The 26,967-nt window shown below is 41.6% G+C and overlaps 1 protein-coding gene across 1 annotated transcript in view; it reads right to left on the reverse strand.

Moving 5' to 3' along the window:
• Positions 1–1,312: 1,312 nt before the first annotated feature.
• The window catches only part of glceb (glucuronic acid epimerase b), a 68,470-nt gene continuing 42,815 nt past the window's right edge, over positions 1,313–26,967 (reverse strand). The window contains exons 3-6 of the mRNA XM_079666520.1: positions 24,760–25,289; positions 16,419–16,664; positions 8,905–9,197; positions 1,313–5,818 (exon numbers count right to left, since the gene is read on the reverse strand). Coding sequence (XP_079522646.1) covers positions 5,087–5,818; positions 8,905–9,197; positions 16,419–16,664; positions 24,760–25,276 — 1,788 coding nt within the window. The 5' untranslated portion in view covers positions 25,277–25,289 and the 3' untranslated portion in view covers positions 1,313–5,086. The remainder of the gene's footprint in view (positions 5,819–8,904; positions 9,198–16,418; positions 16,665–24,759; positions 25,290–26,967) is intronic.

Below are 26,967 nucleotides of genomic sequence, written 5' to 3' on the forward strand. Positions count from 1 at the left end.
ACGGAGTGTTAATTTCATCAAGTGGGTACATTTATGGCCACCATGAAGCGGATGGCCACCATGAAGCGGGTGGCCTCCGGACGGCGGAGGACGGAGGATTCACTGTAATGTCATCAGGGCCATCTCAAAGGCATCTGAATGGAATGAGATTTGGGGGGCTTATCGGTTTATGTGGGGCTAATTACAGGACGGGGAGACAGACGGGCTGTCAGGAGGGACGGTTGTGTCATTAACGTCCAGGAAAGAAGAGGGATGTGAGGCTGTGAGGGAGAAATGATGACAGGATAGTATAAACAGCAGAAGGTAATGAAAAATGCAAGTGGGTGGCAGGAGATTCAGTCCTTCTCAGGTGTCTGGGCTCCTCTCCGGATCAGAATAGCCTAATTAGGATACATTATTTATCAGGGTTGTTTTTCTTCTGAGCAGTTTCCCAGAGAGGACGTTCAGTAAGAACAAACACTTACTGCAGAGAGAGCGGCTCAACAATGGACAGGAGCAGCTGAACCTAGACGTGGGATTTTAGGCAAAACATCACCTGAAATAACTCTATATATACCAACCTGATCCCACCAGAATGTTAAGGAGTCGTGGTGGAGTCACGCATTCTGGTGAGATCAGGTTGTTATATACACACACTCATATCTGGGAAGGACAACACAGATAAAAGCAATGGAAATAATTACCCAGGAAATGGTTCAAATCAACCTCCTCTTTAAAATGTAAAATTAACAATGACTTGTAGTATTCAATCCTTATTAGGAGAGTGGAGAGAGGGTTTAATAAATAGTCCCATCATTAAATAATACAGGGGGGGGGGGGGGGGATTCAATTTTGAAGGATATCGTTTAAGGATATGTAGGCTACCTAAACACATCCGTGACTGCCTCAATCTCACAATATTCAAATCACAAATCAAAACTCACCTTTTCAGAACTGCTTTTAATCTGCAATTAATGCTGTGTTTGATATATTTTAAGTGTGTTGTTTTAACTATGTTTTTATGAATTTGTAATCTGTAAAGGGTCTTTGAGTTTCAAGAAAAGCACTCTATAAATAAAATGCATTATTATTATAATTATATAAAAGACTTAACAAAAGTTTGATGTTGCCTTCAAAGTATTTGCTTTCTCTGACCAACAAAACAAACATTTTTGATCAAATCGACAAAGACAATCTGTTCATATTTACTATTGGGGAGGTGGACAACATATATTTTTTGCATATTTTCTTAAGAAATGTCAAAATTCAAAGATCAATGATTAAAATAAAAATAAGTTTCATTCAGATTGTGAGGAAGAGATCCGTCCAGCAGTTTATAAGAAAAATGCATTTATTTTGTACACCTTTAAAAAGCACATTTTTAAAGCACAAAGATTTACTCTGTATATAAACAACTCTCTTGCTTGGACTAAAAAATGGTAGCATTTGCACATTGTGCTTGAATTGTAAAGTCTTTACATCCGATCTGGGTCTCCTGTGGTGTTCACGACCCCAGTAAACATTTTATTGCATAAATCACATTTGACCTCACCGGTCATTTGTTGAACAGATTGTGGAAACACAGAGAAAATAAAGAGTGAAATGAGAACAAATAAGCTGTCATACCTTTAACACGGAGAACAACATCAGCAGCTTTCTTAATGAAGGCCTTGCTAAATGTCCTAAGCATAGAAAAAAAACAAAGCAATCCAAAAGATACGCAACCAAAAAAAAGAATAAACAGCAATTGTGCTTTTGACTATCGAGCAAACACCTCACTCCTCTGCAAATTATACCAATAAATGATGAAACTGGCAAAAAAAACATTTATAGATATTTGCAGCTACTGGTTCTTTTCCCTTTAAAACAGTAGCTGACTAAATGCTATTTCTATTTGCACACATCCCCTTTACGATAAGCACGTCTTATATGACTATCATCTACTCAACCTACATTTGAAAAACCAACATTTCTCAAAAGGCAGTGTCTCTCTGTGACGTCTCCGAAGATACTTACATCAGTAAATGCTAAATTGAAACCGGTTTGCACAAAAATAGAAACATTCAAATAAACTTGAATCCATGACTTTGGTATAAACAAAATAAAGACAGTTATTCATTCACAAAACCCCATTCCTGTTGAGTGTTTCATGGGAAGAAAATACCACCAGGAAATGAGGAACAAAAAAAAAGGTTATAAATGTGCACTCATACCTCTTCTCTTTTGAATAAAAACAACTGAATATTACAATCATTCCTTCCATCCACAGTGTAAACCTATGCAAGATTGGAAAAATCAAGATAATCTGACAAAAATGTAAACTGGAGAAAAAAGGCATAATTCTATGAGAGAAAGACATGTTTGAAGACACAAAGTAAATACAGGAATAAAGTCATAGCATGCTTTGCTCTGATAACAAAATGTAGTATATGATGATTATTAAACTAGGTAGCTTTTCCGTAAGTAGTAATGTCTCAACGATACAGCATGAACTATACTGAATTGTACAATTACTATTTTCTTGCCAAAGACAATAGTTTTCATCACAATAATGTTACTATTTTCCAGATAGTTTTAGGAATTTACCTTTGAAATATTACAACTTCTTCATTTAATTCTTGTTTTGTGGCCCTAATACTTAAATACTGACACTATTTCACGATTTCTGAATCCAGGAATTGAAGATAGAGATGAAGCTGTGAGACGAAGAAAATGAGATCTAGAGTATGACTTGGTGTTTATCCAACGTAACATTGAAATGATTGAAAGCTTCTTTGATTGAGTCGTATAAGCTCATAATACAACAACAACAACAACAACAACAACCTGAAAGCAGAGGAACTGTTTTCATCTCCAAGTTTGAAAATGGAAATGAAAATGACCAGAGAAAATGTCCCATCCCCACATGTTGAAGAACAAAGCGGTCTGATTCTGTTCCATTAATAATCTTTCAGGTAGATGGATGAAAGCCTTATTGATGCTGAGGCTCCACTTTGTTTTGTTTGCGAGTGCTGACTCATCCCTGACTAGCGCCTGTGTGTTCAGGCTCTCCAGCTCTCTCCTATTAGCCGGGTGAATTGTTAGTGTCTTGGCGTGCTTTCTTTCTCCTCGCACAGCGGTCAACAGGTCAGCGCTCAGATTAAAAGCGCTGAGTTCACCGCCCCCCCCCCTTCGAAAGCAGAGATTAAATGAGAGCCTGCTGGGACTGACAGCCTCCGACCTTCACTTCTCCTGGCATTGTCTATTTAAACGTTATAATAAAGTGAGATGTCAGCGAGACAGCTGCGACTCTTTTCTACCTGAATACAACATATGCATCTCCCACCACCTACATTTGATTCCTGCAGTCATCATCTGGAAGTATGAGCTACAGAACAAGAGCTTTCCAATAAAGGTCAATAGCGGGGAATTGAAATGAATAGAAGTTTAGATAATGGAGCTGATGTTCAAACCAAGCGAAATAAAAGGGATATGAAGATTCTCATGTCTCACGACGACAGGTCAAGCGATTCATCAGAGGCTAAAATGTGACCTATAAATCAAGTTTAAAAGAAGTATATAATAGTTGTTTTAAAGTCTATATTTCTTATAAGGTGAAGGCAGCTTCAAAATGACTGGGCCTTTTCTTAAACTGATCTCCAGGATGCTTTAGTAGACTTTATTTGTATTTTTCTTTACCAGGTATTGTTCAACATTTGAATGTTCCCAAGTTAATCTGTTGTCAGAATAGTAAGAACATATCTGTAAAGTTAAAACATTACTGCGAGAAGGCTCATCTTACTAGTATGTAAGAAATTACCCTCGTCCACTTCAAGTCAAGTTAAATATATCTGGTTAACTAACTAAATCAAAATCCAGACTTATTTCTATCTTTTACTCAAAACTGTTCAAATGAGACAGTGAACCTCTACAATTCAAACTAACTATTTGTAGCTGTTGTCTGCAGCAGAACATGAATTATTTACTGTTTTGTGACCAACTGAGAGACTTTAGTGAGGCTTGCACTCAGCCGAGAAAGGTAGCACACAGTTTGTCGTATTAAAACATTAAAACATGAAGGTAACGGAATTACAGCGGCTAATTAGGATACATTATTAATTATCTGAGGGAGTGCAACAGGAACATGATGTGGCAGCGCGTCCCTGAAACACAACATCACATAACTGAAGATGCAGTCGACTGTGATCGGATGTGGCCACAGCTCTGCCTAACACAGGGGAATTGTGGGTAGGAAGCAAGGTGCTTGTAGTGGAGCAGGTTTAACCATCTGAAATCAGAAATGTTGGTTTGTTGTGTTTATTTTTTTCATAGCAGCCTGGCAGGCACCTAATGACTTGAGATGTATTTTAAAGACATTACATCTTAATCCTCCCGAATATTTGAAATTAGTTTCAGGGGAAAGAGAGTCAGAAAAAGACTTGGGAGACGACCGGTGGTAAACATGAAGCTTTTCTGTAAAGACATGAAAGTCAAACTAATTTATCTTACCTAAAAGTGTAAACTTGGTGTAAAAAGAAAACGTCTTGATGTAGAAGATTAAATTATCAATTTCATTTTGAGGATTATGGAATAAAAAAGGTTGCAGTGGAGGAATTCAATCCAAAATGTCATTCAAAACATAACATATATTACTAATATATACGTTGTAGGTTTTTGTTTCTAAGCCTTTGTAGATATGGGATAAAATGGTCCAAAAATACAATTGGAGAGGAGTGGTGGATGCATCAAAGAATGTCGGAAATATGACTCAAACAAAAAGAGTTTCATCTTTCTCTAACATCATATATTGTTACTTTACACACCCGCAAACACAAACTCTGAAAATAGATCTGTGCATAATTCGGAGGAGAGCTACAGTCAGTGTTGCAGGAAATATTAAACCTGCAGCAGAGCATACAATGAACTTTTAGTGTCGAGCTGCGGCTGAATGAACTTGTCTTTAGATTATGAACCTCATCTGGGACTGACACGCACACAAACACACGCACACACGCACACACACGCACACACGCACACGTCTTCACCGCCTTACATTCTATCATTTTCAGTATATTCATTGTTTTCAGTCATTCTATCAGCTGTATGCTATATGTGTGTTAAAGTTTGTCTAGTTGTGCTTTGCACGACTCCCTTTTAAGTAATTTTTCCAGCGCTTCACCACGTCCTTAAAGACGGGCGCGTTGTCTATGGACGCCAGCAGCTGCAGCTGGTTGATGTGCGTGGTGTGATAGTCCCAGCGTGCAAGGTTGGGCGCTGTGGCCAACATGAAGTGGCGCAGGTCGTAGATGCTCCCAGACCCCGTGTCAAAGAGTGGCAACATGGCCTTCAGAGAGTCCATGCCGCGGCTGAACAGCTGCCCCGCCTCCCGGCCCAGCTTCTCCCCCGCGGTCTCCGTCAGGTCGTGGAGGCCCAGCAGCGAGTAGATGAAGCCGTTGAGGACAAAGGAGCTGGGGGTGGTGGGGTACTCTTCATACCAGTCGTATTTGTTCATGAACACAGCTTTGACCCCGTGCTGCGCTGAAGGCACCTTGTAGGGTCCCACCGCCCTGAGGGCAGCGCTGAGGTAGCCCTGCTCCCTGGTGAGGAGGAAGGCCCTCACCAGGGTGGACATGGCCTGGCCCTGAGCCATGGCCGAGTACCAGCCGGGCTCCAGGGGCCGGAAGCCCTCCCCCAGTTTACGTGTGACCATGATGGGCCAGCCTCCCCGCTCGTCCTGGTTGCGCACCAGCCAGTCGCTGGCGGCGAAGAAGGCGGCCATGTGGGCGGTGGTGGAGATGGTGACGTTGTCAACAAAGCCACGCCCATGGAGGACTAACCGCACCACCCGTCTGGGCATGATCTGAGAACAGAAATAAGTCATATTATAACTGGAATATAGATTTGGCAAGAATTAAATGTATGTTCATGTTTTGTGTCGAAATTAAGGAATAAGGAATAACCTAATATTACAAAAATCTACATTTTATCTATATTTACACATTTTTCAATATCTCTTAAAATCATTATGGCAGTGGTCACCAACCTTTTTAAGCCCAAGATCACCGACCTCGGCCTAGGTGAAAGGCGAGATCTACCTATTGCAGAATTGAGTGAAAAAGACGGCCCAGACAATGCTTCCAATTTGAGGCCTTTTATATAGGGTAATTGCATCTGAATTACTGTTACAATGAAGGCTCCATAATCAGCTCACGGCATATAGGCAGGGGTAAAGTGCTATTTTTTATGAGTGGGGGGCAGACCTCACCTCCTCTAGGGGGGTCCTCACCTCCTCTAGGTCCTCTACCCACCCCTCTTCTGAAGTCCTGCCTCCCCGTCCTCTGCCCCAACATTGTCAACCTTTTCAACTCCTCCCTGTCCCAAGGAACCGTTCCCTCTGCCTTCAAAGCTGCTGCTGTCACTCCCATCCTCAAGAAACCCGGTCTGGATCCCTCCTCCCTCAGTAATTACCGCCCCATCTCCAACATCCCCTTTCTCTCAAAAACAATAGAACGCATCATCTCTAAACAACTCCACCGCCATCTCCAAAAAAATTAGCTTTTTGAACCCCTTCAGTCTGGTTTTCGTCCTTACCACAGCACAGAAACGGCACTCATCAAAGTCCTCAATTCCCTCCTCACCTCTGCTGACACCGGTTCCCTCAACATCCTCATCCTCCTTGACCTGAGTGCAGCCTTCAAAGGTACTGCACTCAGGTGGCTCCAGTCCTACCTCTCCGACAGATCCCACTTCATCTCCCTCAACAATCACTCCTCTACCACAGCTTCAGTCACCCAAGGTGTTCCCCAAGGTTCAGTACTCGGCCCCCTCCTCTTCATCATCTACATCCTCCCCCTTGGTCAGATTCTCCGCCATCACAACCTGGACTTTCACTTCTATGCTGACGACAGACAGATCTAGCTCAGCACCAAATCCCCCCACAACCCCCCTCTCACACACATCGAATCCTGTCTGACTGCAATAAAATCCTGGATGCAACACAACTTCCTCAAACTCAACAGCAATAAAACTGAACTCCTCCTCATCGGCTCCAAATCCACCCTCAGCAAAACCCCCAACCTGACACTCACCATCGATGGCACCCCTGTTTCCCCCTCCACCCAGGCACGCAACCTTGGCGTGATATTCGACCCCACCCTCTCCCTCGACCCCCACATCCGCCAAGTTGTAAAAACCTCATTTTTCCACCTCCGCAATATCGCCAAACTCCGTCCCTCTCTCACCCGCCCCGCAGCTGAGCGACTCATTCACACCTTCATCTCCTCCCGCCTTGACTATTGCAACTCACTCCTCTTCGGCATCAGCACAACATCCCTCAACAGACTCCAGCGTGTCCAGAACGCAGCCGCCAGACTCCTCACCCACACCAAATCATGGCATCACATCACCCCGGTCCTCAAAGAACTCCACTGGCTTCCCGTCTCACACCGCATTCACTACAAACTCCTGGTCCTCACCTATAAAGCCCTCCGCCATCTGGCCCCCCCCTACCTCACTGACCTCCTCATCCTCTACCAACCACCCCGGTCCCTCAGATCCATCTCAGCCGGTTTGCTCTCAATCTCCAAGGCCGAACTCCGGAGCTTCGGGGACAGAGCCTTCTCTGTGGCAGCCCCGAAGCTCTGGAACTCCCTCCCCCAAGACCTCCGTGAGTCTGATTCCCTCACCCTGTTCCAGTCCCGTCTCAAAACCCACCTCTTCAACTCTGCTTATCCTTAAACCCGCCCCTCCCCCCTCTGAACCAACATCCTCCTGAATGCTTTTCTGTTTTTGTTTTTGTTTGTGTTTTTGTTCTTGTTTTGTTTGTCGACCTGACTCATAATGTAAAGCGTCTTTGGGTCTAGAAAAGCGCTATATAAATCCCATTTATTATTATTATTATAACTGTAATGATCATATGAAGGTGTGCCGCGGAAATAATCTTTTGAATAATTTGTGACAAAACCGTTCTAAACACTCAGAGAGTCCTTTAGCTCACCTGAGCCCCTCAGTCTGACAGGAGAGGACTCTCCTCCAGCTTGTTGTGGAGACAGCTCCTTATGTCCGTTAGTGCAGCTAGCTAACCAGATGCTAACATCACGGTCCCCACTAGCACCGGTCCCTCTCTCCCCCTCTCCCTAAATGCGCTATTGCCACACACACACAGAGCCGAGCTTGAATGACACAAGCACACGTGCATTTCCATGCAACTCTCTGATTGGTCTGGTGACTTGCCTCTGTTGCATTCACTGAACACGGGAAATTGCAGTCCTGCCGTCCTCTCTTGTGTCATGACTCATGATGAGGTTCACGTAAAGCACGGTTAATGTATTATATTATTGAGGTGTCTCAAATATTTGTCAATCAAGTGGCACCTGCTAACGGGGTTGTGGATGATAGGTTTACATCTAAAAACGTATTTTTCAAACATTATTATTTTAATTGTATTTTTCTTTCTTTTGTTACATTTTTTTTTAACGGTCCGCGATCTACCCGCACCACACTCACGATCGACCGCGATCGACTGGCTGGCGACCACTGCATTACGGTATTAGTTTGTTGATACCACCAACTGTTATGTAGATTTAAGATGTGAAACTAATTATTAAATACCTAGGATCACGTTAAGGGCTCAAGAGGTTGAATAACTGGGTTCATTTGCTGTTTGTTTTCTTGATTAATATATGAATATATTTGTCTAGAAAATGTCAGAAAATAGCTACATTGTTCTGTCCAAAACCCAACAATTTCAGAATAGAAAAAAACAAAAGAGCATTTCCTCACATTTGAGGATCTGAAACACAACACATTTACTACTTGTATCTAACATCACTGAATTATCAACATACAGCAGTTAGTTTGTTATTAAACTAATCATTCACTCTGGGGCAGCTACATGTTTATTAGATCTCATCAGCTGTCCACCCTGAATCTCTGGCAGTCCCTCACCTTGGTGGCCTTCACAGCCTTGGTGTTGGACAGCCCGACCCCCTTCCTGAGGTCGGTGAGCAGGTCCCGGGTTAGGGTGCTCCAGGCGGTACGCGGCCCGACGCCGTACGTGATCTCCCGGTCTTTGAATGCGATGAGCTGTGTGTTGGTCACGTAGTGGATGGTGAATGGCGCGCCCTTCTCCGTGGTGTCCAGGATCACAGACACGCTGCCGTTGGAGACAAACTTGATGTCCAAGCTGAGGATGAAGTCTTTGGGGTTACCCAGCTGGAGGGACACACCTTCTGAGGACTCTGGTGGGGGGAGGGAACATGTTAAGTGCTTAAATTGAAGGTGAAGATGGAACATTTCTTCCAGTGGAATTTGTCTGGAAAAACCTGACTAACCTCATTTGACTGATTTCCTAAATTTGAGACAATTACCGGATGACAGTGGACTATTTTTATCAGACTGACTGAAAGCTTTTTACTTTGTATCCATTGATGTTGTGTTTCAATGAAAGCTTGACTTATCTCCCACATTCCCCAAAATCAGTCTGTAGTCACATTCTCAAATGATCAATTACAGTAAAAAACATTCTGCGGTCAAAAACCTTCTCTTTTCTTCTGTCGTTATGTGTGTGTGTGAGTGTGTGTGTGTGTTTGTGTGTGTCAGAGCATTGAACACTAGCAGAGACAAGCTTCTCATGGGGAGTATGGTACGGATGAGTCACTGCACACAGAGCTTAATTAGGCAGAGGACAGAAAGGAATAAAAAAAAAAACAGACATGTAGGAAGAGGGAAAAAAAGAGTGAAAGAAGAATTTGATTGACTGTAGAAACTTTCCCATTTGCATCTCTTCCATACAAAGCTTAAAGTCGGAAACTCAGGAGAGATTCCGTTTTCACACTGCCACTGCTCCTATACCCATCAACTCAAGTGCCAGCCACTTCAGTTGCTGCTCTGAATGCATGTCAACTCTCTAAAACATAAACAGCTTCTGGAACCATCTTTCCTTTGCCATTGTTACGTGGTGTGCACAGCAAAAAACGTTTACAATGAAGGTTCCCGAAGGAGTAAAGAGAAAAATGCAGTAGTCAAGAAAAAAGGAGGATAATGGCAGGATGGGTGGCCTCAAGTGCCCTTAACGCCAGCCAAGGAGCGGAGAGAGTGAAAATGAGCCAATACTGAGAAGACAATTGAGAATCAGATCCCACATGACACTGAGCTGAGGAAGCAGAAGCAGACACAAAGACAGTCGATCACGAGGAGAATGGAGGAGAGAGCCAGTCTGGCAGGGGCCTCTGCAAGACTACAGCTCTTTAATGCACTCATAAATCCATTACTTAAGGCAATGCAGAAAGTAAGTGGATTTGTACTCTGGCCCTGTGATTACTCTGGCATCAATAAAGGATGGGCAGGGAATATAGACGAGATTCCACCTCCTCTGCTCTGCTGTTAACAATCAGGCAGCAGGCACAGATGACATGTTGCTGCACATACGTCAGCGTCAAAACAATGCTTGTATACATGAGTGAGCATGACGCAAACACATGTTCAGTGCGTGTTGTGCATGTGCGGAGACCAAAAGAATCCAAGCAACAGTCTTTTATTAATCATTAACATCTTCTAGTAACTACATCACGGAATATAGTGCCTACGAACATTATTGAACCGTTTGGGAAGTTTTCATGTTCCGCTTCAAATAAAAAGTATTTTTTTGTATCAATTAATCAGCAAATAATATTTTGAATGTCTTTTATTTGTCAATGACAGAGCAAATGCCCATTGTAATTTCCCAGAGCCCAGGGTGAATTGATTGTTTTGTAGCGGCAGCACTGCAAAAACTTACAAGGAGATATATAAAATCCACAAGTTTGACAAGCAGAAATCCTCAAATCATTGGCATATTGGCCTGGAAATAGACAGCAATTTAAAATATAACATATTTAGCAGGAAATTAAAGTTAAAGTGGAACTATCATGCTATATTTGAATAATATATTGTAGGGCCATACCTATATAAAACATGTCTGTGAAGTCTTTTTTTTCAAAATACCAAACAGATCATGCATTTTAGCCATGCCAAATTTTTGCCTGGCATATGTATTACAGCGTCTCCAGCGCTTTCGAGCGGCAATAGCAGTGGCCCAACTCCCCATTCCCCTGATAGGTGGAGAGTTGCCCATCTAGGCGGAGCACCCCTTTTCTGACGTCAGAAAAATTCAAATCTGGATCAGTCTGTATCAGATCCGTTGCAGCCCCGTTTTTAGAGATTTGGTTATGGAGGAAAATAGAGAGGGTTGTGTTTTCTGACAATTGGTGAGTTCCCTTGAACACCGGGGACACATATTCATGTATAAAAGACGTACAAAAGTGCATTTTGCATGATAGGTCCCCTTTAATGTCCATCAACTAAATTGATATTAGTTTCTGATTCATCACAGAATGTTTGTTTGTCTTACAACGTTGTATGAAAAGTAGAGTTACTAGTCTTTTTGACACTGATGAGAATCAAAAGACAACTAACTAATTGTATTAGTAGTCCGCGATTCACAGGATCTTTTATTATTGCAAGGGAGTCATGGAAACAGTTTAAATGATTGACAACATCGTTATTAAAGCGACTCCAGTTGGTTTTTATAAAAGTGTAAAAAAAGTCTACTTTGTTTCAATGTTATGAGACAATAAAATGAAAACTTCCAGTTGTGGTGAACACTTTTTTTTAAAGGCACTGCCTGTGTTGACAGCTGTCACTCAACTGTTTCTCCATACACAGATCACCTCGCTTATTCTGAGAGGTTTGAACAGAATGCATTTCTAAACTATCAAAAGAACCAGGAGGGGATTGAGGAAATAAAGGTGCTCAGAGGAGGACACTGTGCGAGAATGTGCAGATGGTAGATGGTAGGTTATTATCAGGAGACACACGATTGATCCACTTGATTTGAGAGGCTGTTCACCACCAGCGCCCTAGATAAAGTAAGGAGGAAAAAGACCCTAACAGAGAGAAAGAGGAGGAGGAGGAGGAGTGGAGGGAGGAAGATACGGAAAGATAAACTGACAGAAAATGAAGAAAACAGGAAAAGTTTGTAACACAGAGCAGAATAAGGCGTTTAAATGGATAGAGCGTAATATGATTGCAATGTTTAGCAAGCTCAAGAGGGCTGAGGGGGGATAAGGGGGTGGAGATGAGTAAAGAGAGGTGGAAAAGTGACTGAAATCTGGAGATGGATGACCAAGATTAATGGAGAATGAAGACTGCAGAGGGAAGGCTGAGGAGTGATGATGAAAACATGATGATGTCGAGGAAAGAGATGATGGCAAGTCGAGGCTGTGAGGCACGGCGAGCGAGGAGCAGAGACAGAAAGAAAAGTGAGCGGCGGCGGAATGAAAATAAATTGTCGATGATGATAGGTTGAAAGCGGAGGAATTAGGAGGAGGGGGAAATTACAGGAGAGGCAGCAGCTCAACAAAAGGACCCACACACAAAGAGAAAGAATGTCCTGGAAATATCAGCAGGAGATCAAAAGGAGAATAAAGACCTCTCACAATCAGCACAAGATTCTGACTTCTTCAAATCCCAAAATAACTCTGCAAAATATCTCGTCGCCTTGGTCATTTCGCAGCTGTAAAACTAGGCTACATCTCAAGTCTTTATGATAATAAACAGTCAGATTTGATTAAGAGTTATACTTAGATCACTAAGACATGTTCAACATAGAAGAACAACATCTGTAAATTGCCTATTGGCTGAACAATTGTCAGACCATTGTTGCAGCTGCATTGAATATATTACAAGAAATATCAAACAACTATTGCTTCTACATCAGGGGTAGGCAAGTAAGTTTGGTCGTGGGCCAATTTCTTTCTGAGCCACAAGATGGCGGGTCAGAACATAATTAAAACGTAATTCAAGGAATTTATTTTGGTAAGAGGGCACAGAGCCCCTGTTCCCCGGTTCAGAAAAAACTCTGATATCGCTGATGACCCTCCCCATCAACACTCTGATGCGCAGTCAGATCCGCTGATTGGTTCACTGATGATATAGGCGCCCAATCCAGAGCTTCTGGCTAGACCCGCCCTAAGGGAGGCTCGTCCTTTCTAGCCCCATTTCAGTCCCATGTTAAAAGCCAGGGCTATTATCTGTATTCTTTATATATATGACTTATCTTTTAAATTGAGGTGTATTTATTGTTCTCTTCAAAGTTTATTTTTCTCTGAAATCGTAGGGAGGATGGTCTTAACTTTCCTCAATGGACGAGCCTCCACTGAGTAAAGTAGAGTTATTAACTAGGTAGCAGTATTATTTGACATACTTTTATTGTCCTGTATTGTCAAGTTCTCTGGGTTTTTGGCATTTATTTGAGTGTTTGCCCACATTTGAGAGGCTTGAGGGGCAACAGAGGACGCATGGACAACTCGAATCCTTTTTCCTTTATTTCAACTTTTCAAGGACACATTAGGATTCTTTCAGGTTGAAAACCTTTTTTTTTTAAAAAGAAAAAAACAATTACAGCATGTTTTGCTTTGCAATTTAATATATTATAACCTCAATTAATCAGTAACCAAGTATTGTACTCAAACTCAATGTATTTAATAGTTAAATAAGTACTTTAATTGACCTGTATCCCCACAACCACACATTGCCTTATGTGACCCGCTCTATCGAAATCAGTCAGAAGTCGCAACGGCTCATTTCAAAATAAACGTGGATTTGCGTAAAAAACTAGTTTTTCGGGGTTCGGGTGTTTTGTTTGATTTAAATAAACAAAGTCTTGGCTTTCAGAATATGAAGCTTGTATTTCCATCTACAAATGGAGCTAATTGATTTTCAAACAAGCTCCCTGGTCAGCGATGCGCTCAGAAGTGCGGAGTCTGAGAGTGCCTTTTGGGTGGGAAACTTCAGAGGAGTATAGCACGATCAAGAGACTCACATTTTATGTGCTCACAATGTTCCCTTCCCTATACATGCGAGTCGTCCTTTTCTTCAATTAATGCGATAAAGACGCACAAGAGCAATCGATTGACGCATAAAAACCTTGAGAACTGCCTGCGGATTAAAGTGACGTCCATATCACCAGATATCCAAAATATAGCGACCGATGGGAGATGTCAGTTTTCACATTAAGTGAGTACCAAGCCTGTCGTAATTGTATTTAATAGCCTAATTATATATTTTTATATTTTTGAATGAATGGCTCTTTGTAATTATTATCCTTAATGTGGCGTGTTTGCTCTGTCGTTTCAGGAGCATGCACCACAACTCCTCGCCCTTCATGATCAAGCGGCTTTTCCAATTGTGTTGTCAATGTTTTGCCTGAACTTTGTTACTGTTCACATATAAGTAAACATTACATTTGAATGATTTAGTGAGCTGGTGTTATTTTTTTCAAACCACACACCGAATGTTGGCTATTCAGCACCACGCGCTATCCACCTATTGATCCACTATCAGCGTCAGTGCACCCCGCAGCCTGATTGTGCGTGCTGTGTGTCATTCACTCTCAACATGGATAAAGTACAATAAGCATTCTTCAGGTGTAGGTAGATTCTCTATTCGGACATTATAGCCTATATGTGCAACTTTTTTTATTTATTTTTAAATCTCAAAATATTTTTTTATCTTTTATTCTCAAAATTACGGGCCAAATATTATTGCTGGCGGGCCAACAATGGCCCGCGGGCCGCCTGTTGCCGACCCATTTTCTACATACTTGTAAAATATTGCTGTTGCTTTTGAGTTCCTCTGGTCCTTCCCCCCCTAATATGTCCATTTGATTAAGAGATTTCATTGAATAAAATGACAGATTTAACACATATTCATATATTTATGAAGATATTTACAAGGCGTTAAAAGTCATAAACTTAGTAGATTAACTTGGTTTTTCTCACAACGTTCAGCAGCTATTACGGCGCTCTGCCCATTCACTTTGAATGGGGTGACGTCACTTTTCGCCGAACTGCATTGTGGGAAGCAGAGCGGAGCTTTCCTGGCGTTTCAGGCTGCAAAAGTTGAGCAATGTTCAACTTTTGAAGCTTCTGAAGCTTTCGGTGGAAGCGTCAGCCAATCAAATCATATGCCAGTACAATCTCTAGCCAATCAAACCACTGCTTGTGTGTCAGGGGCGGGAGATTCATGTGATTGGTTGTTGGTCGAGCTTCAGACACGCCCGCCGGCAAGCTTTTTCCAAAGCCGCTGTGTGGACGGGCCGTTAGTGTTGCACTTGACTGTCATCTACCTGTAAACTAGTCAACCAGTAAACCAACAGACTATGATGTATAAAAACTCTTCACTCTGCTGGTCTGTCTGTGGCCATGTGTAAATCTAAAGATTTCACCAGCATATTTACCAGCAGTATAGTAGTAGCCACGAAAGTTATTTTTCTTAGCAAAATCACAACATGAACATGAATTGATAACCCTTGAGAGTAATGAGACAGTCATTAAAGCTGGTGAAACAAATGTTCACCATATTAAACTCGCTCTTGTGATTTGAAAACTTGCACTCTTTAAAATTGTCACACACACACACACACACACACACACACACACACACACACACACACACACACACACACACACACACACACACACACACACACACACACACACACACACACACACACACACACACACACACACACACACACACACACACACACACACACACACACACACACACACACACACACACACACACACACACACACACACACACACACACACACACACGGCACAATGGTGTTTGTGCCTGTAGGACCAGCGTGAACGCATTTAGACAGCATTGAAATGAGACAATGTCTGACTAAGTGAACAAAACAGGATGAAATGAGTGATGTTGGTTCTTAAATCATCACATTCTCAGAGTTTTTCCTTGTGTGGTGGGTCCACTGTCAACCAGCAGTCTGTGTGTGTGGTGGCGTTTTAATCCTTGTCTACATTCAATAGACACCTCTGTAGGGGTTGTGGGTTTTGACGCGCCTCTCTTTGTTTTCAAACCAATTTAGCGGCAGTTGTTGTTGAATCAGATTAGCTTTATTCATTGGTCCAGACGGCATAGAAACAGGAGGACACATTTCTTTGCTTCATAGTAAATAAAAGTGATCAGTATCCAAAAAGAACCCGATCAAAATACTTTACCGCTTCCCCGTCTCATCACAATCAGCTGTGTCCTATTAACCTGCCATATATAGGCAATTTAGCCATGCACGTGATACCTGACGCAAAATGAGTGAGCAAATGAGTGAGCCATAAATGAATATCTTTTAAACCATAGTGTGACTCACTAAAATACATGATTAATTAAGAGTTTAATCTAAATCGTTATATTATTATTAAGCCTAACATTCAGACCATAATAACAAAATGAAAATGGCTCTAACAGTGTGTATGGTCGTGCTGTAGCTGTGACTCACTGCAGACTATCTCCCCCCCTGAGGGTGTAGCTGTATCTCAGGTCTCCTACAGTCACCGTTACCAGGAGATAAGCTCCGCGCCCAGAGGATGTGCACGCTCATGGAAAGTTTCACGTACCTGGAGCACTGAACTGACGCACGGAAGAGGCTCGGGTCTTGTCGTGGACACGGCTGAGGACGCACCCTTTGGGCACGCTCCAGGGGGCGGAGCTGGCCCGGCTTTCTCTGTCCTCGGCCGTATCGTAGACCTCCACGTGGGGGGGGCGCTCCGTCAGGTTCTTGCTGTAGTGGCTCAAGCCATACTGAGCGATCTGGATGGCATAGAAGTATCCCTGAGGACCCCACTGTGTGGACAGAGGCACGCCTGTTGGAAAAGACGGAGGTAGAGGAGGATGATGTTGAATAAATATAGACAATTACCTTCCTGTATGCAAGATAATATAGATATTTAATCCTGTGGTTTTCTTTTTCTAATTATTACTTTTCAAAAGGGCAATGCTTTAAATAATGTGATCATCTTGTTAAAAGAAGATCTTAGGCTCTTTGCAGTCTATTTCAAGTAAATGCTCCTTTTGAGATAGCAGTTGTCATAACAGCTTATTGTGGTGCAGTGGGCGCAGTGGGTGTCACATAGAGGTTATAAGCACGGTCAGAGCAATAAAACTGGGCTAACAATAAATATTAATATCAAACACACACATTTAAAAATGTTCCAGTTTACGGAACGAGCATTGAAATCTGGGCTTATTTTATAAATGCAGACATGGAAGACAAAAAAGAAGCAGGAAAAGGTTGTTTTTTTTAAACCACGAGCGCAAGCTAAGGTAAATGATTGGATTGTGTGGTAATATTCAAGCTACGGTAATCTACTGCATTTGACCAGAGGCGAGCTTCCCTGTTCACGCAGCCAGAAATAGCTCAGGCAGGAGGATGAGTCTGATTAACAGATTGTTCACTTAAAGACCTTTGACAGTGAGAGCACATGTGCAACCTACACCCCGTCCCTCGGAGAATAACATCATAACACACTCATACTATGGAGGTAATAATGTGCCTGCTCCTCTAAAACTAATAACAACTGCATTCGAGGTGATCACTTATGTTCTCTTTTCCTAATATGACACATTTCACACAAAGATTCAGGCTGCGATAGTGACTGACATAACAGAGCACACAATCTACCTTATGGACAATATAAGAACATTGAGAGAGTTTTAGCTAGTAATGGCTTGTCTAGGGCTTCATATTATACTACATCATTCATTCTTTAAAGAACACAATTAGAAAAAAACGATAAAAACAATGATTAATAAATAATGTAATAAATGTTTGACAGTTGTGAATATGCACACAGAGTAGAGTTTGTTTCTACATCTGCCAACCAATCTGGGACATCTACCGCTGTTCGTGCCGTTGTTAAAACACTAAGTCCCTTTTCACCCTTTCTGCGAGAGCTTAACCAACACTCTTCTTATGGACTGCATGTGTATTACTGTGAAGAATTATTTCAGACAGACCACATTCAGTACAAAAAACAATCATGGCCTCTAAACTGTAGTCACACTGATGAGCAGAAGTCATTCTGAATTTAAACATGTTCCTTTGCAAAGAGCTTAAATGGAAAGACCAATCACATAGAATGCCATGTGTTGGTATCGATGTGTTTTGCATTCGATAACATGCTTTGAATGAATGGTCCAGAATCAGAGGATGGTAAAACAACACAAACTACACAAACATTGACTTGTTTCTCTTTGTTAGATCTGCCATTTCATTTCCCCTGATGATGTCAATGCAACTCCCCTCGAGGTGAAAGTGCCAGACTTGTCTCCCTGCCTGCCTCGTTACTGCCGTCTCCCTTGACAACTTAAGTCAAATGACTGTCAAAATCTCAACACTGTAACGCCGTGCTACTGAATAACACCCAGTAATCCATGTGGAATTGACTGTTAAGCCTCAACATATTTCATGACTCCAGAGAGCTGACTTTTCTAACAATCTGAAAAACTAGGTCTTCTACCAATTACAGGAGGCTCTAAGCCTACTGAAGTTTATATAGCAGGAAACTGTTCCACCATCTTATTATTATGCAGGCTATGTTTTTGTAGGTCAGCAGACTGTAACATCTGCATGAAGGTGAGCAAACTTTAAAGGGCATTAAGCGACATGTTTAATATTAAACCAAAATGAATAAAGTGACATGAAAGGTTCCATATTCATGCTTAGAATTAGGAACCAACCTGTTCTTCGCCACTTCTTTGCCTAGATATGAAGCATAATGCCTGAAAACTGACTTCAAACCACAGTTTTATTGATTTATTGGTTTGAGATGTTGTCTGTTTAAATATATTTGTGATTTAGAGTCATTGTGACCAAGCTGCAACTCCAACAGTAAGCCAGTGTCTTGGTTTTACAGACTATTCATCCAAATCCACCTCTTAGTGTATAGGTGTTTGATGGATCACGCCTCATACAGTGGGGGAAAAAAGTATTTAGTCAGCCACCAATTGTGCAAGTTCTCCCACTTAAAAAGATGAGAGAGGCCTGTAATTTTCATCCTAGGTATACCTCAACTATGAGAGACAAAATGAGGGGAAAAAATCCAGAAAATCACATTGTCTGATTTTTAAAGAATTTATTTGCAAATGATGGTGGAAAATAAGTATTTGGTCACCTACAAACAAACAAGATTTCTGGCTCTCACAGACCTGTAACATCTTCTTTAAGAGCCTCCTCTGTCCTCCACTTGTTAACTGTATTAATGGCACCTGTTTGAACTCGTTATCAGTATAAAAGAGACCTGTCCACAACCTCAAACAGTCACACTCCAAACTTCACTATGGTCAAGACCAAAGAGCTGTCAAAGGACACCAGAAACAAAATTGTAGACCTGCACCAGGCTGGGAAGACTGAATCTGCAATAGGTAAGCAGCTTGGTGTGAAGAAATCAACTGTGGGAGCAATTATTAGAAAATGGAAGACATACAAGACCACTGATAATCTCCCACAATCTGGGGCTCCACGCAAGATCTCACCCCGTGGGGTCAAAATGATCACAAGAATGGTGAGCAAAAATCCCAGAACCAAACGGGGGGACCTAGTCAATGACCTGCAGAGAGCTGGGACCAAAGTAACAAAGGCTACCATCAGTAAAACACTACGCCGCCAGGGACTCAAATCCTGCAGTGCCAGACGTGTCCCCCTGCTTAAGCCAGTACATGTCCAGGCCCGTCTGAAGTTTGCTAGAGAGCATTTAGATGATCCAGAAGAGGATTGGGAGAATGTCATATGGTCAGATGAAACCAAAATAGAACTTTTTGGTATAAACTCAACTAGACGTGTTTGGAGGAGAAAGAATGCTGAGTTGCATCCAAAGAACACCATACCTACTGTGAAACATGGGGGTGGAAACATCATGCTTTGGGGCTGTTTTTCTGCAAAGGGACCAGGACTACTGATCCGTGTAAAGGAAAGAATGAATGGGGCCATGTATCGTGAGATTTTGAGTGACAACCTCCTTCCATCAGCAAGGGCATTGAAGATGAAACGTGGCTGGGTCTTTCAGCATGACAATGATCCCAAACACACCGCCCGGGCAACGAGGGAGTGGCTTCCTAAGAAGCATTTCAAGGTCCTGGAGTGGCCTAGCCAGTCTCCAGATCTCAACCCCATAGAAAATCTTTGGAGGGAGTTGAAAGCCCGTGTTGCCCAGCGACAGCCCCAAAACATCACTGCTCTAGAGGAGATCTGCATGGAGGAATGGGCCAAAATACCAGCAACAGTGTGTGAAAACCTTGTGAAGACTTACAGAAAACGTTTGACCTCTGTCATTGCCAACAAAGGGTATATAACAAAGTATTGAGATGAACTTTTGTTATTGACCAAATACTTATTTTCCACCATAATTTGCAAATAAATTCTTTAAAAATCAGACAATGTGATTTTCTGGATTTCTTTTTCTCATTTTGTCTCATAGTTGAGGTATACCTAGGATGAAAATGACAGGCCTCTCTCATCTTTTTAAGTGGGAGAACTTGCACAATTGGTGGCTGACTAAATACTTTTTTGCCCCACTGTATATACATTTGCACCAAGAGTGTTATCAACCAATTAAGTTGAACGAATGTGTTTTAGGGCTCTGAGTGTATGTGTGAAGATAAAGATGGTTCAAGGAAAAGCGAGAGAACCATAAAACGCGACAGAGTTTGATTTAAGAGGGTGTTGTTACAGAGGATTAACTACGTCCACTAATGATAGCGCTCCCTCCGGCTGCTGGAGCTTCAATATTTTCAATATTTGTTCTTTGTCTCATGGAAGCACTGCTGCAAGAAGAGAAAGTAAGATCTCCATTCCTTAGCTTCGACTTTTAAACTACAAGCTCTACAAGATTTGTGACAAGGAATGACACATACAGTAGAGTCCTGCTTTTTTATGACTATCTAGGAAAAAACCCTGAGAGCATACTTCTGTATTCTGACTGGTTGTGATTTTAAGAAGAAATTATGTGAAACGCTCTCATTTTAAAGATTGTTTTGGATCCCAAAAGTATCACAGTTTAAGAGCCATAATGTGTAGGATTTTCTTTAGAACCAATGTATAGCTTAATAGAAAAATAATACCTCTCATTCTTCACTTAGGATGCACTAAGAGTGTGTGATGGTGTCTGTATCTGCGCTGCTCTGTCTTGATTTCTCTTTTCCTTTCATTTTGTGTGTCTGAGATGTTTTTAGGTGTCAAGCCTTGTAATAAGACCAGGTGTTAGATCTTTAGTATGCATTCAAAGGAAGCTACGAAGAAAAAACTCAAATATAGCGAGGCTAAAAGCCAAGCAGAGAAAAATAGTTTCAAAACTAGAGTGAATCTGGGCAAGGCTTTTACACACTTGTACCACATTGCAAGTGTTGTTTTTAGAAATCGCAAGGGAGGAATCATACAAATTGTGCCTTTGAATAAGCGATTGACTGCTTAATTTAAGTGCGTGTCAAATGCTTTGACTCCTGACACAAGTTACATCATGTTCCGACTATGGCAGAGGCTAGAGCGATGTAAACCATATTTAATGAATAATCCTGAGGGTTAAATAACTGTTCCATGGGTAACATGGTGTTTTGGGAGTGAAGAGCTCCCATGACGTTGTGTAAGCCCTTTGGTAACTTGGGTTGTGACAGGCTAATTAATAAAGTGCTATTTTCACCTATAAAAATATGTAAGTTGAAGAGAGGCGTGTAAGCTTGGGTGTGAGGAGAGCTAAATAGGAAAGAGCCTTGGGCTTAATTAATGAACCTTGTTAAAGTGTGTGAGTGGGTATGCAAGCGTCTAGCCATAGAAGTCTTTCCTCTATATTGTACTAAAATAAACCGTGTGCAGGAAATGAGAGGGTGAGAATAACTCTGCTCCCCACTGCTCACATTTGGCTGGATTACCGTCTGACCCATTTCCTGCTATATTTACTCCATACATGTGTTACAGATGGTCTTTTAGTAGGACTGCAGTTCAGAAAAAAACAAATTAATTAATTGAAAATCAGCCAAACTCATTGGAAGTAATCAACTATTCGTTTTATGACCTGCCTTGTAATTTGGTATTCTCTGCATCTATATGAATATCAAAGCCTCTGAAAGCGTGACACATATACTTCTTGCAAGTTTTTACTATAAAAGAAACTACTGTGTGTTGTTCTGTTGGTGGGATAAACAGAAAAGCAGATTTGTATCACTAAAAAAAGCCAATGCAGGGAAATTGTGCAATCCATCTCGGCAAAAATACCTATTTACTGCTGGCAAATTGCTCTCAGAGACACTGCCTGTCGTTACTCATCAGGCTAACCTCAGCAACTGACACTTTGCCAGTGAATATATCACCTTTTATTACATCTCCCGGATCAAACAAAAGCTTGCTTCTTGAGAGGAAATAGGCTAGGGCAAAATAACTAAGATTGTTCTACTTGTGTCCTTTTCACTGATAACATGTTTGAATCTGTAGGAAACGTTTTGGAGAATTCAAAAGAACCAATTTTTTTAAGTTGTTGTTGTTATAGTCTTTCTTTTTACGGTTTGCCATAATTTGTGACAATAAAACACAAAGGATGAATATTTATTTTGCAATTGAAGTAAAGTATACAGGGTCATTTGTTCAAGCGAGCTGGGAACAGAATCATATTGATGACAATGTGGTCGAACTAATAGCCTTTAAAATGAGATATTGATCCTTACTGATCATTATTTTAAAAGGAACCTTGACGAGAAAATAACTTTGAGGGTTAGACTCAAAGTGTGAAGGAACAGGGAGAACAAACGTCCAGCAAGATATCTATACCATATCTATTCAAAGAAATGAGTGTCTGAGTAAAGGAAAACACAGTTTGAACGCACACACATCTTGTTTGGTAGCGGTAAGACTGAGAGCATTTGGTTGGCAGAGATTGAGTATGTGCTTTTGATCTAGCTTGTTTATCAAGCATTAGATTAGCTAGAAACTACCTTTTTAAGTAAATCATATATTTCACATCGACATATTCAAAGTTTAAAAACCAATAGTTTGGTAGCTTCGGCACCCTAAAAAGGAAAATATTATTTATAAATAGAACTAGGGATGACCCGATCACCTTTTTTTGCTCCCGATCCGATTCCGATCATTTGATTTTGACAATCTGCCGATACCGATTTTTCCCGATCCGATCTTTATGCAATGCATTAAGAGAAAAAAAGGTGACAAATAACGGCTGGTCATCCAACGCGATGAATTCAGCTATCTTGGCTGTTATTTTTTGGGCCTTTTCACTGTTCTGGGGCAGTTTCTCTTTCCTTTGAAAAGTCTCTGAAAGTGTCAGTTGTTTCAGTGCTGTTACCCGAGTGGCCGCTGTGTAATCGTCGTGTTGTTGTTGGTGTTTGTTTCTCAGGTGGCGTATTAGATTGGTCGTGTTGAACGTAGCTCTGTTCTTTCCACCACGCGGAACCTCCGCTTGCAAACATTGCATCTGGCTGTTACACTGCCTTCACTTTCAATTTTATAATATTTCCAAACTCCTGACATTTTCTCTGTCCCGACTCCTGAGCCACCAGCTGAACGTAGCCTCTCGTTAGCTTACTGCTAGTATTAGACACTGCGCCCTGCCCACTCTGTTGCCAGATTTGAGAGAAATAAGCAACCAGGTCTATGAAAACAAGCCCAAAAGAAGCAACACATACATGATGTTGTGTACTTTTAAACCAAAACTAAGGCCTCAGGATGACTTTAAGACGTGAACATGGTCATTTTTGTTTTGTAACATTAAATAAAATAATAAAAATATTTTATAAAAAAGAAAAAAGATTCCCGATCCCAGATTTTTTTCTTCCTATTCCAATCTTTTGAAAATCACGTGATCGGCTCCGATCCCCGATAGGATCATCTCTAAATAGAACCCATTTTTATCTGCAACAAATTAAGTTGTTCTCTGATCACGTTCACTTTTTTTTTTAGAGCCTCTTCTTTTTTGTCAAAGTGATAGCAATGTCGTCCAATGAGATGGACTGTTGATCTTTTGCTACACACAATGGATTCAAGAGCAAGTACTCTTTCAGATCTTTAGCGTTTAGACAGATCGTAGAAGTTTCTTAAAGAATGTGAATATTCAGATGTACAGTGACTCAAACTGTAAGTATGTAAGTGTGAACATGTAATATCTAAGAAGGCTGTGTATCACCAAATATCTAAAGCCGCGCCTTTTTTCCCATTTTTCGACGCTGCGACTTATATAACGGTGCGGCTAATCTATGGATTTTTACAGCTAACGGCCGCTCGGGGACCTCCTAAATCTATAGATTTTACAGGTTACAGTCCACCACCTTTAACTCTATGGGCTCTATGGCCGGTCCGCGCCCCCCACCTTTAAGCGGCGGGCTCCAACAGGAAAAGCTGGAGGCCGGAAAAGAGTGAGACAGGTAGCGCGCAAAAGTAAAAGTGGAACCGAGAGTGGTACGAGAGACAGAACGAGAGCAAGACAGACAGACATTACAAGAACGAGACAGTTTGTCCCCGTACCACTGGTTGAAAACCACTGCTGTAGATCACTGCCGGTACGTGCGCTGGGAGCGCACCGTTTAAGTTTGAAAGTTGAAAAGTTTGTGTGTCTGAAACGCTATGTGATACAGTACAGTTTACACAGCACAGTACATCTTCTGTAGCTACTATTGCACTAAATGGTAACACTTGAATACGTTATGCAAATATGCAACTTGTTTGTTGAAATGTTAATAAATAGGAGCTTCTTCAAACAGCCATCTCTTTCCAGACAATCTCCTCTGTGCACGAACCCTTACATATGGTAATTAAACATTAAAACACCTGCGGCTTATAGTCCAGTGCGGCTTATATATGTACACATCATTCAATTTAGCTGCTGCGGCTTATATTCAGGTGCGCCTTATAGTCCGAAAATTACGGTATATAAAGAAGATAATTATATATAAAAGTCTCACCTTCCACTCCACTTATACACTTGACACGGTCGCGGACCTCCACATTGTATCCCTCAAATGACATGAAGACTCCATCGGGGTGGTAGGGCTCGCGCTGTGCGTAAACCTTTGAGTAGCTGTGCTGGAACTCAAAGCGGTCGTAGCCGTCGTACTGCACCACCTTGCCGTACACCTCAAAGTACTTCTCCATCCAGCTGAAGGGAAGGTAAACGTCTCCGCCCTCTCGTCGGCCTTTGATTGTAGACTCATCATTGATCAGGCAGTCGATCTCTTCATACTTGATCCCCGCGGCAACACCGACAACAGGTGGGGGCTCCGGGGGTTGTGGGGGGTGTTGCTGGCTGCTGATGCTAGCATCCCCCACATTGGGACTTGGAGCCACCACTGCAGCACGGGGCAGGAAGTGAAGCGAGGTGTCACTGGTGCAGCGGTTCCATAGCAACACAGTGATGAGTGTGAAGAGGGCGCAGATAACGATGAGGGTTTTGTAGTTCACCCGAGCAGCCAGGCAGCGCATGGTGACAGCTCGCCTGCATGACACAAACACATGGGATACGTTAGAAGCATGTAGCATTGATTATATGTCGGTCCCATTACCATGCAATCTACAACTCTCAGCACCGTTGAAGTTTTTTTTAAAAAGCCATTTAACATTATTGACTCATCATATCCTACTTAATCATTATTATGTGATGGGAAAAAGGTGCAAATGTAAATACAATGACGTAAAATCCATGAAGAACATCTTATCTGTTGAATCTGCCTTCACTTCAAAGATCATATTACTCCTCTACCCCTGACCTGGAGCCATGACTTTACAAGATACTTTTTTATAGTGGGAGGATTTGGATTAACGCTACAGTGAGTGGTCAGACTGTGTGTGCACAGTGCATAGCGTGTTCTTTCAGCTACAATGGGTCTGAGGTTGCGGTCGGATAATCGAAAAATCAGCTCCTAACATCTAACCCTATCGTCTATTCCTTGACCTCTGTGTGAAACGTCACATGGATAGTGGATAGGAGAATTCAAAAGGACTTAGGAGAAGAGACTGCGGTACTTTAGAGAATCCGAATGCACTTTCACTATCCGACGTGTTTATGATGCGCCAGCGGACGTCATGAATATGCGTCTGCTGCTGTGGGGAAAGTATGGAAAGTTGGAACTACAGTTTTCTATACAGCGGACTAGAACATGGATGTACAATAAGAACGAGGGACTCATCTAGAGACTCTGCACCGTGCTCTGATGCTGTTGCTTTATGAACGTGGATAACAGAGAAACATATTCTTCATGACCAAAGTTGGAATTGAAATAAAAAAGGAAAGTGAAACTTATGCTCGTCACCCTCTCCCTCCGGTCCACATTAATACAAATGATCCCAATACGTATGATTGTATGAAAAGATTTAAAAATAAATACAAATGTATTTATTATAAACGTTAGTCCTTAACATCTATCACTGTGTACATCACCATTCAGACATATTTTAAAAGTTGAGCAAACCCCAGACAGCTCAGTAAAGACTGTGAAATGTTGACTTTATTTGATCATTTCAGTAAAAACTAACATTCATATTTCTCTTTTTGATTATAATACTGATGAACATTCAAAACAAAGCACTTTGGCAACTTAACAGATACATTTTAAAATGCTTAATAAGCACCGTAACTTTCATGATATAATTTCTCGGTCATAAATCGGCAGTTTTAGTTTTGGTCAGGCTTTGAATAAAATCGTTTTCGAAGAATATGTCCTTTCATCCTGTTATAGCCGGGCCATGTTTGAAGTCTTTGTTATGCACATGCATCCATATACAAATAAATCAGGAGAGATCTAGCTGGGGAATCGTTAATCCTATAGAATAGACTAGACCGATAAGTGTATGAGTGACATAACCACACTGTTCAAGTGTTAACTAGTGATTATTTCGTGGGAAATGACATAAACCCAAGAGAATGCTGCTTGGAGAAGATTTCTCAAAATAGATGACAAGTTGTAATTTGTGTCAAACACACATTTTTGCTCACTGTTTGGTGAGAAGTCTGTCTAGATGAAAATGAGTCAGAAGCACATGAAGACAGGAAACCAACGCCACTCAGTGTGGTCCGTCCCACTAAAACCAATTAGAGGCTTAGGACTATGCATTAGTTGCCAGCATGTGCGCATGTCTCTTATTTGTCTCTTATTTGTTGGTTTGTAAACCAACAA

Source organism: Notothenia rossii (genome assembly GCF_949606895.1).
Source record: "Notothenia rossii genome assembly, chromosome: 2".
Classification (NCBI taxonomy): Eukaryota; Metazoa; Chordata; class Actinopteri; order Perciformes; family Nototheniidae; genus Notothenia; species Notothenia rossii.